Raw genomic sequence first — 13,308 nt, forward strand, 5'->3', positions numbered from 1 at the left:
GTGAATGTGAGTGTGAATGGTTGTCTGTCTCTATATGTTGGCCCTGCGATGGACAGGCGTGCTGTCCAGGGTGTACCCCGCCTTCACCCAATGATAGCTGGGATCGACTCCAGCCCCACCATGACCCTGAATACAGGATAAACGGTGGACAATGGATGGATGGATGGATGTTGTTTCGTTGAAGCAGCTGTTTTCTACAGCTCACTGATTTACCACTAGATGGCACTGTCACTTCAGCCTTCGTTTTATTATGTCCCTTTACAATCTGTGACCTCTGTGTGACTGGACTGTTTTATTCCACCACCTGAACATTGTGCTTGAAACTTCAATGGAGCAGAAGTAAATATTGCAATTATGCAAATTCAAGCATGTATTTAAAACAACTTTATTAGTGCGATACAGTACATATGACAAAACAAATACCATATGTTTGGACTATTTTAGGAGGGTGAGAAAGACAAGAACTCTAATGAATGTGTAAGGTGGATGATATATTGTTGGCATCTTGAGTGTGTCAATCATTTATTTGTCTTACAATGTACAACTAAAGAGGAGTTCCATAAGTCACTAAATGAATAGTTGTGTATAAAATAAATACATTGTTGAAGTAATAGTTTGACATTTTAGTTGGCCCGCCATCAAATTAAAGGCAATGTCAAATATAAACAAAAAATAAAAAAACAGGAGGCCATGTTTCATTTAATCTTAGCCTAAACATTTTTCTAAAATGACAATATGTGGAAACTAGTTCACCGATAGCTGCATGATACTTCAAGCAACCACGTGTAGAATTTAAATTGTATTGCTTTGTACCAATTCTCAAATTTATCTAAAAACAAAATATTAAGCTATCATAATAATTTGAAATATGGTATAATGTGACTGTATGATATATGAGAACATTTTATGCAGTAGATCTAAAGAAGAAACCTAACCACCAAAGCAAAGTTCTCCATTTAAGAACTCATGTGGATTCCTCTTCCTCAGTGGTGACAGATGTTTCATTGACTCTTGAAGGTGGATCCTTAGTTGTCTGTGGAAGGGTGTTATTGATACTAGTTTGAAGGCGGATCCTCACTTGCAGTTGGAGGAGGGATTTTAAAAAACATGTACACAGCTGGAGTGAAGATGAGCACAGTGCCCAGTACTGCGACGGTGAGGAAAGCCCACAGGAAGATCCTGTCCAACACCTGAGCCACAAACTTCCAGTCTTGTACCACCTGAGAAATAGAAGAAATGGAAGATGATATGACAGCAACATATATATCAACATTAGACCCTTAGAGCTATTCTAATGAATACTTCAGTCTTTCTTGATCCAGCTAAACCCACCTCGCGGATGAAGTGTTCCTTGCGGATATGTCTGCTGATGTAACGCACTGAGTGGATAGCATTGTCCAACATGGTCCCCCAAGCCTCGTCCTCCTTCCCCTCAAAGGTCGTCTGTCCATGGGCTCCGTTATTCGCCCTCTGGCCTCCTTTCCGACCTCCGGAGCGGGGCTTCACCTCGGGGCTTTCGGGAGCCAGCTCCGGGTAGTGGTAGCGGTCGGTGTGTCCGCGCATGCAGAGCAACCTCGGCAGCTTCTGAAGGAAGAGGTTACGAACCCATGGCGACATTGGGTGGTAGGTGGCCGAGGAGCGGTGGTGCACGTTGATGACAAAGACCGTGACGATGATTGAGAGTGTGACGAAGATCATGATGAACAACAGGTACTCTCCAATGAGCGGGATCACCTTTGAGGAGGAGGGGATGATTTCTTCTATGACCAGGAGGAACACAGTGAGCGAGACAAGGACAGAGGTGGAGAGCGACAGCTTCTCTCCCTCATCCGAGGGAAGATAAAACACCAGGACGGTCAGGAAGGACAAACCCAAACAAGGGATGATAAGGAAGAGTGTGTAGAACAATGGCAACCTCTTCAGAATGAAGGAATAAGTGAGGAAGGGGTACGAATACATGCCGTCCCTCCTGTTCCCTCTGGCACCAGTGGCACTGAGGATCTCCCACTCCCCATTATCGAAGAAGTCCTTCCGATCGACCTGATTGTCTATCAGGACCAGGTCCACCATGTTGCCATCATATGTCCATGAGCCAAACTTCATAGTGCAGTTCTGGCGGTCAAAGGGGAAGAAGGTGACGTCCATAGTGCAGGCGGATTTGTAACTAGCAGGTGGTGTCCAGGTGATGGCGCCGTTGAACTTGACAATAGCTTTGGTCATCAGAGAGCCCTCGAACCGTCCATCAGCACTGAAGAAACATGAAACAAAAAGCAGAAAATAAGACTTTAAATAAGAAGTACAGAATAGCTGTACCTGATAATTGCATTGATACAGGCTTTTTTATGGATCTTTTATGGTTTTATTTTGTTATTCGTCACTGAAATTTCCGACTTATTGACTGAATGAAAGGTGATCATAACTCAATATTGTAAATTTGCATAATTCATATTATTTCAGTGCTTTAGATTAGAACAAATGTTACATTAGATTTGGTGAAGTTTGGAAAATTAGATACTATGTATCAGTAGAAAAAAAAATTGTAATTGTACTTTTCATACAACTGAATGTCTTAGTTGTATCATATGTCAGTTGGTTCCTAGCATGAAAAAGCAGTCTTACTTCTCATAGAGGACAATGTCTGGGAGCCAAATATTTTCAGAGGGGACTCTGATGGAAGTGATTCCTCCGTATTTGTCTGGATTCCATCGCAGCTTGTAATCGATCCACTCCTGGTCAACACAAACACATGACGCAGGATGCAGTGTCATTAGACATACAAAATGACACAATACTGAGTGTTTCAGTTTTTATTTACAGTCATCACAATTGATGAAACATCTTGTAATAAGTTCTTCGCCTCAGGAAATTAATAACATCCACCAGAGTATCCTGTAAAAAATACTACCTAACTCATACCATGTTCCCTCTTATCAGAATTTTGCAGCATGTGTATCTTTCAGCTTGATATGAATAGTATGATTGATAGTAATTATGTTTTCAGTTGTTTTTGAAGCTCACCTGGCACAGCCACACGTTAGTTGTCATTAGCTGGTTCTTCTCATCCTATAAAAGGCAAAGGTAAATGATATATAACAATCAAAGAAAAACCCCAGAGTCCAGTTAACCGTAACAAGTTAAAAGTTTAAACAAAAGGGTTTTCACATCTTTAAAATCAAAAACACATGATTGATACCTACTATCACTTTGTTATTTTAAACATCAACATAGATATAGACAGACATATCAATATCAATAACCTATGTCTAGGGGTGTGAATCTTTGGCTTCACAGCGATTCGATTCGATTAACGATACAATAGTTGGCGATTCGATTCAAGGACGATTTTTTTGTTGTTGTAACGATTCGATTAGATTCTGTAAACCACGATTCGATTCAGTAACTTGTAACCAAAATTCTATATCCATGAAATAAACATGCAATAATGTGAGTGAGACAATCTGTATTCTTCTGAAAGGTGAAAAATAACATATTTATTCTAGAAAAAAGTAGTCCTGCGTAATATTTTATGCTGAATACAAAAATGTAATTAAAATATGCTCGGTTATTTTTTAACATTATTCAATAGACTACATGCTGGCAGGGGAGAGAGTGTCTTAAACGTATTAAAACATTAATCATAAGTAAGAATCACGATTCATCCGATTAAATGCATTTATATCGATTATTGGTGAAGCCAAAACGATTCATTCTATTTATTTATTTTAGCAGATCAATTTAGTAGAATCTATAGGACTGACAATCGATTCATCGATTAATCGAATGAATCGTTACACCTCTACCTATGTCACATTAGCATGAATATGTGTATCTCTAATACACAAAGAGCAAGTACATCTAGTGCATTTTTAGGGTTGTATGTGATGTCTGTTCTTCCAAATGTTATATTTGATAAGTTGACCAGATGAGAAGCTTGGTTGAAAGTAAACTAAATCATCCTTTTCCCCTCCCCCTGCCTTGAAATCAGACAGCAACCTCATTTACCTGTCTGTGCCACTTCCTTAGTAAACAAGAAAAAGAAACATAAAATCTGACGTGGGGGCAGTGAACCCTGAAGCTGAAGCGATAAAAATGCAGCAAGAGGTAAATAGATGAAGACAGGAATAGAGAGAGGAGAGTGGTTAACACAGGTTTATTTCCACATCGCTGGAGGTGAGGTTGAAAAAAGGGGGAAAGACTGAGAGCTACAGACTTGAGGAGAAATAAACAGCAGAGAGAGATACACAAAGTGGTAGCTGTTCAGTGTATCCAGACCAGGCCTCAGCTGTCAGACTGTGTTGGATGTTTGGATGATCACATAGAGCAGAGGTGAACCATAATCTAATACAAAGCCATGTACAGTAACAGCCCAGAGATGCTCTGGGGACGTGTGTAGCGAAGCTGCTCTGTCTCTGGTTGGCTGTCGTTCCCACTCTATTTTCCAAAATCCAACGGATCATCAATCTAAATCCTTATCCTCTTGCACAGTCATAAATTTGAAGAGTTGAATTCAAACTGGTTGAGATTAATATTTCAAGGCAAGAAGAGAGGCTTCTCCATTAGCATCGTCCGTTTCCTCCTCTTGGACACCTAAACCATCTCAACCTATCACAGCCAGTCTCTAAAATATTAAAAGAACACTCCAGAGACCGAGACCGTGAGGTTGTGTATATGAAGAGAGTGTTCCAGATCTATTTCAGGACCACAGAAAGCTCTATACTGTGATTGTAATAAAAGAGAACTGTAACCCAGTGCTTTTAACAGCAAGAATGGAGGTCTATGGAACTGAAGAAAAGGCAATATCAGGCTTTGACTAAACAGACATTACTGGCTAGTAGGGTAATTTCATTGCTGTTTGGGATTTTTCAAGTGATTTTAGAACTAAAATATCTTCCAAGCTTTATGTGTCAAATTTATATTCCACATTCTCTGAAGCTGCAACATGCTTATATTTAAAACATGACATGGGTGACATAAATATCATGGAATGTGATAGATCTCTTTATTAAGATCTTTTAAAATCTTAAATTTAAAAATGCATTTAAAGTTGTGCAGCAAGCATGTTAGGAGTTAAAGGTTGTATCAGCGATTCTTGGCCGAAACATAAATTCATCTGTTTTTACCTCACGATCCGCTAGCTGCCCGCCCCATAAGCAGCCCGTCAAAAAAATGCGTCTCTCTAGGCAGCCTAGGCTCCGAGATCGCACACAAAAACAAATGGTACTACCAACACCTCAAAAGCAAAATAAACAGTGTTCCAACCAATCACGTTCATGAAAATGCGCGTCCATGATCATTTTCAAAACACGGGAGGGAGGGGCTAGCTGGCTTTGTTTGTTTTGGATCTCGCAACGGAAGTGAGGGCAACCAGAATCGCTGATACAACCTTTAAAGAGCCACAAGTGAGATCCAAACTACAAATCTGGCCATGAATACTGAAGTGCATGTGCTTGTGATTGCAGGTGTGTTCTCACCACATCAACCAGCTGGGAGATCTTGAGTCCAAAGCGTACCCTGATAGTGTCGTTGGCGTGCTGGATGGGCCTGACCCAGCGCTGGTAGCCTTGGAACAGGTTCTTGAGCAGGGTGTCTTCCATCTCCGCCAACGACACAAACTCAATTGGGGCTGGAACAAAGAGGATGTCAGAAGTCATTGAGAGCGGTCCTAATGTCTTTTAACGTCTGTAAAGGTACAGCCCAACAATAAACTACAATTGGGTTGGCAACAGCACCTTGACATTGAAATGCTTTGATTTTTTTCTCTCTCATTAGGTGACTTGTAAGAGAGCCTTTGTGGAAAGAAAAGATGCTTAACACTAAATATGTTTCAGTCCCATGGTTAGTGATCCAAATGGATTCATGGTGAAGCTTGTAGACTTTGTTTAGCTAATCCAACTCATTAGTGAAGCCTCACTTATGTTCCGTTATATAAATCAACCGGAATGACAAAAGGAGCAAAAAACAAAGTGTATCAAACAAGTTGTTTCCCTCCTAATTCAGATAAACTTAATCCCTAAAAAAGCCAAAGCTGGAGAGTTCCCCTGGCACATCACATCAATCATAACTCCAGTCCTCCAGTTATACAGGCAGATATTGTAGAGACATTGGACTACAATAGAGGATGACAAGTGAATGATGCAGCTCTGCACTCTGTAACACATGGAGGGGGAGGGGACAGAGATAATATAAACTGGGCAGTCAGCACAACAGTCAGCCTTGGGCGATATGATGTCTCCAGAGGGACAAAGCAACAAGCTATCCACAAAGCAAACATGAAACTGCAAAATGAGACGATATTTTAGTCCTTTTGGATCACCTCTGCCTGTGCTTTCAAGGACTCATTGAGAGATGCTGAGAGCTGGACACTGACATCTGACACCTGTGTTCCTGCTTGTCTGATGACCAATAAAATCCAGCACCAAGAAAGCCTAACACATTCATCTTGAAATCTCTGTGGAAGTAAATCAGATAGTTGCAAATAGTTATTATTATTATTATTATTTCTCTTGCATTTTTGTCATTACGAATGAAAAATCCCCAAATAAAAATAAAGAGTTAAAACGTTTTGATCGAGTAGAAAGAGCCAAGAAAATAACGAATTCTGTAAGAAATTGCTATAAACAACAATACCTTGGGTAATACATGACACTTTTTGGATTGCGGCGCTGATTTCAATGTTTATCAGACATGACTGATAGAATGGTCTGTCTATGGTCTGTCTCTCTCAAATATATTTTGAATCAGTTTGCTTACCGGGTATGTCGGCGAGGGAGAGCGGGCAGAGGAGGAGGAGAAGGGCCAACAACTTCATGATGTTGTCCTCCCGGTGTCCTCCTGGTGCATGTGGATCCTGCAGCCTCCCGTTACTATCGGCTGTTCAGCTAAATAGGACGACTACACAACACATTCTGACGAGGCAAAGGCGACGAGTTTTCCCTGAGTTGTGTTCAATGCCATGCGGGAAACGAGCTTTGTACTGCAGTTTGACAGATAGCACGGACCCGGTGTGAGGGCGCATGTGGCCGGTGTGCGCATACTTTGAGTCCGGTCGAGGCGTCACGGGGAGAGGCGGTGAGCGGAGCGGCTCTCTGGAGGAGGCGGGAGAGGGAGGGGGAGGGATGGGAGGGATGAGAGATGTGCATGTCCGGGTGGTGCTAAGACGTGGAGTTTGACAGAGACACAAAGCTCAACCATTTATATCTCTGTAGTGCTTCGCTTATAATGACATAATGACATTATTTGTAAAAAATAATAATAATAATCTTAATCGGGACGAGAAAAACAAACTTTAAATTGTGCCGAGTACTTTAAATTGTGTACAATATTTGCGCATTTCATTAAAGTCTTTGCACACTTGACTTTTCACTTGACTTTCTAATTACAGATGTACTATACTACTCCTCAGATCAACTGCTCATGTCACAGTCACTGCTCGTCCACGAGAGGGCGCTGATGGAAACACTAACACAGGACACCGTGTCATTAGAGACCACATGACGAGAGGGTTTGTCTGTTATTTGAAGATCCCATCCAGCTACAATGTCATCATTTATAGAACAGGCGTGTAATGGAATTTATAACTATTATAAAATTGGAACTCATGTTTGTGTACTTGCAGTATCAAGCACATGGTTAATGTGTATTAATATGTTATGAATCCTGATATTCAAGGTATGTGATACTGTATTTCCCTTTACCTGGCAACAGCTACACGCAACAATCCATAAAACCTGTACTGTAAAATGTACCTTTTTTCCCATTTTACAGGTTCAAAATACTTTTTCAGATGTATTTTCTCTGTGACACAAACCATTCAAAAGTCTGACTTGGGGTGTGATACAGTTGTAAATGGCATCCTCCAGTTAAATGGGATAGAACTCCGTTCCATCGCTCTACCACCTTCACAGCTGTGGCCTCTCGCTATTCCGCCTCGCTATTCCACATGTCAGGCTGATAGGACGGCCGTCTTTTGCATATATCTAGGGAAAGGAGGGTCGTAGAGACTCAAGAGTTGGTGGCGTCTGACCTAATTCAACCCTTCTGAACGTGCCAGTCTTTGCCTCGTCTTTACAACTTACCAGCCAAAATAAAATAGGGGGCTTATCTCCAGGAACCCTTACCCTGTAGAACCAGCTGTCATGGTGAGTGGGTGTCTGCTGGGAGTTTTAAACACTGGTCCAAGACCTAACCGTAACCCTAACCCCCTAACCCTGTAGAACCAGCTGTCATGGTGAGTGGGTGTCTGCTGGGAGTTTTAAACACTGGTCTAAGACCTAACCCTAACCCCAACCCTAACCACAATCCTGATCCTAACCCCAACCCAAACCCTAATCCTAACAATAACCCCAGGGTTAGGGCAGAGGCGCAACTACCCAGTGTCAGAAGGGTATGCAGCAACAATTTTGGCCAATTCCTACTCTATGTTATAACCTTAAGGGAGTGTAGAAATTATTTAGAAACGCATAACAGCAGCTATATATATATATATAATTATTTTCTCTCCATCGCTTTGGTGCCCCACTGGTGCGGCACTCCTATGCGTTGCACATAGTGCATACCCACTTTTTGTGCCACTGACTCTATCACAGCCAGATGTTTCCAGTGTCAGACACTCAGCTAATCATAAGGTCATTGTCTATGCCCAGATGCATTTCTTTTTATGTGTATTAATGTACCTATAGATAGCATCAAATATGACAGTATGAAAGTACAGATCACAGACTCGTGGGAACATCCTCAAAGACCAAAACGTATTTATTAGTGAGGTGCTGTCGTTAGTGCAGCGGGTTGAGTGATCAAATGCTGCATGTAACACTGGTGATATAAACATTGATGTTGTAACCGTTCATGTCTTTTCCCTCCTTTTGTTCAAAACTTTTTTTCCCCTTTAAACAGAAAAACAAATTGTGACATGAGTCAATCCAGAAGGTACGATCAACACACAAAGAGAGAGACAGAAAGAAAAAAGAGTGGTAACATCCCCCGCACAAACACACACTGATGGCCATGGTGGTTTATAAATCACAGCTGAGAACAACACTTTTGATGAAGAACTGTGTGTTGGTGAGAAATCTGTACTTTGCTATGAACTGACTTCTAAGAGAGTGCAGAAAATGTTTATTTGAGGTGAGAAACAAATAAATGTTTTTTTACAGTTTAGTTTCCATGAGCATGGCAGCTTCCTGTATTAAATCAAATAACAGTCCAAAACAAGCACACAAGAGGCACAGCATACACAGCACATGCTCATACATAATGATGACAATTTATAGTTGTCTGCTTCATATTTGCAAAAATCAAATCAATGAAAACCTAACCATTTTTTATTCATTAATTTATTTATTTATTTATTAACAGAATGTTTTCCACCTGGCGCATTTCAAACACTGCTAATTGCGATTTTAGATGAAAGCCTAAGCAGGTGTCTTGTTTTAGACTTGGTAGTGAGCACATATAGTAATTTTACAATTTGACCCAAAGGCTGCCCCAAAGGCAGGAGGAAGAGGAAGGATATGTTCAGATGTAGGAAAATGCTTCTTGTCAACAATAGCATACAAACAAAATGTGTAATCTATAATCAATACAAATCTATTGAAGCGAACTGCTGATTTTCATTCCTTCTTGTTTCAGAATTTCACTCTTTGCTTTGAAGAAAAAAATATTGATTTGTATGAAGTCACTCAAATGATTCAAACTGTAAAACTGTATTGGAGTCTGATGTTAGTGTTTTTCCTCTCAGTGTGTTCTGCGTGACAGTGTGTGTTGTCGCCATGACGATGGTTCAGCGTTTTGCTGCACTGAGCCAGTTTTGCAGGTGATGTGAACTGTTTAGCTCAGGTGACTGTTGGTGATGTTTTGGAGTTTTGCACATGTAGCTGCAGTTGTGACCACTGTCGTTTAGCAATCGGAAAAAACCTGTAATTTGAAACCCTGATAAGAAAAAAATACAGTTTACACAGTTTATTTTGAATAGCTTTCATCAGGACTTTCTAGTTCCATTCCTGTAAAAACTGTTGACAGTGAGGTGGGCCTGTGGATTATCCAAAGTAACTGGGACACAGTTTGTGCAAAGAGTTTTCAAATCCAGGCAGAAACCATATGCTACTTATAGCTTGAAACCCGAATGAATAAAATTTGGTCATTTCGGTGACATGACAATAAAGAGAAAGGATTGGGTGGGAAAGACCGTAAAGGTAAACATACAACAAACACACAAAGTATAGACACACAAACATAATATACACTCACAAAAAAAACCATTATGCACATATTCGAAAGCTAATCAGGCATGACACATTTTCTCTTTTGTATTTTATTATCTCTCCCTCTGTATGACACACTCCCTCTCTCTCCTCTTCCATGGGGTGAAGTGACGGGGATAACGGGAGGCTGATTATCACAACGAAATTATCCCGATTTTCTGCTCCACTTGGAGCTGTGGGGCGGGCAGCTGCTGCCTCTGCGATCGTCCAGTCCGCCTCTAATCATTCGGAAACATAAATTCTCGCAGGCTGGAAACCTGCCGGTCCCCAGATGACTGTGGGCAGCTGCACTGTGTGTGTGCACGTGTATATGTTAGCTGTGGTTTTGTGTGTGCATGTTTGTGTTTGTGTGTGTGTGTGAGAGAGAGAGAGAGAGAGAGAGAGAGAGAGAGAGAGAGAGAGAGAGAGAGAAAGAAAGAAAGTGAAATGAGTATACATTTTTTGCATCCATGCCATGTCTGTGTGTGTGTGTGTGTGTGTGTGTGTGTGTGTGTGTGTGTGTGTGTGTGTGTGTGTGTGTGTGTGTGTGTGTGTGTGTGTGTGTGTGTGTGTGTGTGTTGGTGTGTCTGTGGTATTGTTTTATTGTTGTTGTTGTTGTTGTTGTTTGTTTTGTTTTCTCAGCCGGTTGTCAAGCTCATAATTAAAGTCTGCATCATTTTTCTTGGTGCAGAAATATTTAATAAATGAGAGGAAACAGCCATGTCTCCAAAGGCCTGCGGTTTTAATCTTAATCTGTTTGTTAGTTCAATGATTTAAAAAAGAAAATTGTGATAAAGGCAGGAGAGGGATACAGCAAGGGGAATCAAATCTCATGCAAGCTTCAAAGCCAAACACAAATCAGTCGTCTCAGTGGCTAATACTATGAGTCAACTAGTGCAAACAGCAGAACTTTGAGGGGGGAAACCCTGATAACCTCGCTTCCATCGATACACCAAAGTAGCTTCTAGAGGATGCAAACTCTTTCAAAATTAGTCAAACTTTTAAGTAATCTGATGTAAAAAAAAAAAAATCAAAAAATCCCCACCCATCAATAATGCAGGATTTCAGTTATTTGATACTTCAATCATCATAAAGTATAAAAACACTGCAGAGCAAAGCTTCTGATCAGACGAGAGGAGAACAGTCACTGTTGTCAAAACTCATAAAAGAGAGAAAAAAAAAGAAGAAGAAGAAGAAGAAAGAAATGTAGGGGATTATGAGACAGTGGCTAGCAGGAGACCAGTGCATTCTGGGACGGATGACTTTCAGCACCAAATCAAATGTTAAGTATAAGTGAGTTCAATGTCAGTCGCTCGGCTGATTAGCAAAATGAGCTTTCTCATTCAGCAGACACACACACACAAAATATTTATTGACCTCCAACATGATACGTCTCTCCCTGATTTTCCTTCTGTCTTCGCCTGACTGACACAATGAGAAGAAAAGGGCACTGATTGTTTGAAACTCAAGCCTGCCAGACATTGTTACAAGTCTGTCTCCGCCAGATAAACACACTGTAGGAATGACGGATGTGTGTGTGTGTGTGTGTGTGTGTGTGTGTGTGTGTGTGTGTGTGTGTGTGTGTGTGTGTGTGTGTGTGTGTGTGTGTGTGTGTGTGTGTGTGTGTGTGTGTGTTAGGAGTGTTACAACACAGGTTTCCGTTTGAGTGAAATACCTCGACAGATGTTGGATGAATCTCTATTCAGTACAAACACTACAAATATTAAAGATCCTCTTGAATCTGACTCCTATTGGCTCTCATCATGAGGGTGAAATGTTTTGCTCAGGGTGGAATTTCTGAAACTAATGAATGGGTGTATTTTCCCCCTCAATATTTCACTTCCAATGCTTTAGTGTCTGACCAAATACCAGAAAATCGAATGTTATTTATTTTAGTTCCCAAACATCAGCAACATAATCAATGTGAGTATGTTGTTGACCTTCACATTCAGGTCAAAGGACCACAGTTTAGCCTCACAAGTAAAAGTCACTGTCTACGTGACAAAATCTATTACTGTAAATTTAAAATATATTTGTTTTTTACAAGCAGTGCCTAAACTGAAAAAAATAAATTGCATTTCTCTGTTTGATTAACAAGCAAGTCGCATGTCGGCTTGGTTTAATGATTGGTCCATTATTATTTTATTTTTATCAACATGACATTGACTTCTGACAGCTCTCAGTGCTGATGTAATAAATGTAATTGCGCCCTCTGGTATCTACTGTATGTTGTCACTGTGAATGAACCCTTTAGGAGACATAATTGATAACGTTCCAATTATTATACCATCCATTTTCAGCTCCTCATTTCCATACATACATATTGTGCCCTCCCGGTGTGTGTGTGTGTGTCAGTACACTTCAGTCCACAGCCAGTTTGGAGAGAATGAATGATTTCTGGCACACCGAAGATGTTGTCATCAGATGTGAGTCAGCTGTGCTTTGTGTGCATGCCTCATCTGTATTTGTGCATATGCATGTGTGTCTCCATGTATATGTATGTGTCTGTGCATGGGCTTGTATGATTGTGTAAATATGCAAAACTGTGACGGTCCACCTGTGCTGGTAAATGTGCAAATCTGTATGTCTGCAAATCTGCATTTGCATATTTTTGACTGTGTTAACTTTATCTGCTTTATACAGCATGCTTGGTATTTGTGAGTGTGTCTGCCTGCCTGTGTGTGTGCACGGCTATGTATATCTGTATGTAGACATGTATGCTCCAGCGATGTGGCTACTGCTCAGGGCTGTGCACCCTTGGGTGTCAACAAAGAGGACGGCTGGATGTGCGTCTCTCGGTGTCGGTCCCTGTCTGTCAGTGCCCATGAGGGGTTCACAGTGCTTGCTGTCCCAGGAGAAATCCGTCTCCGTTTCTCATCTCAAGTAACAGAAACGTTGTGTAACCTCAATCGCCTCTGGATAAGACAAAAGGATAATGAGGCACCTACTGTCACGGACCCACTTATATGCAGTGTGTCACACTCACATAAAGCCTCAGCATTGCAATCAGAAAAGACTTGACTCCTCTGAGAACATGGCAAGACTTTACATTCTATTTCCATTCTCACCC

General features: G+C 40.9%; 1 protein-coding gene across 1 annotated transcript; it reads right to left on the minus strand.

Moving 5' to 3' along the window:
* Positions 1–905: 905 nt before the first annotated feature.
* On the minus strand, positions 906–7,023 carry LOC311014139 (neuronal acetylcholine receptor subunit non-alpha-3-like). The gene is made up of 6 exons (XM_084010550.1): positions 6,751–7,023; positions 5,472–5,623; positions 3,019–3,063; positions 2,620–2,729; positions 1,333–2,248; positions 906–1,220 (listed from the first exon to the last, which is right to left on the minus strand). The coding sequence occupies exons 1-6, from the start codon at positions 6,806–6,808 to the stop codon at positions 1,056–1,058; spliced, it is 1,446 nt and encodes a 481-aa protein (XP_083866676.1). The 5' UTR covers positions 6,809–7,023; the 3' UTR covers positions 906–1,055.
* Positions 7,024–13,308: the final 6,285 nt, after the last annotated feature.

The sequence above is a fragment of the Eutrigla gurnardus genome (assembly GCF_963514095.1).
Source record: "Eutrigla gurnardus genome assembly, chromosome: 5".
Classification (NCBI taxonomy): Eukaryota; Metazoa; Chordata; class Actinopteri; order Perciformes; family Triglidae; genus Eutrigla; species Eutrigla gurnardus.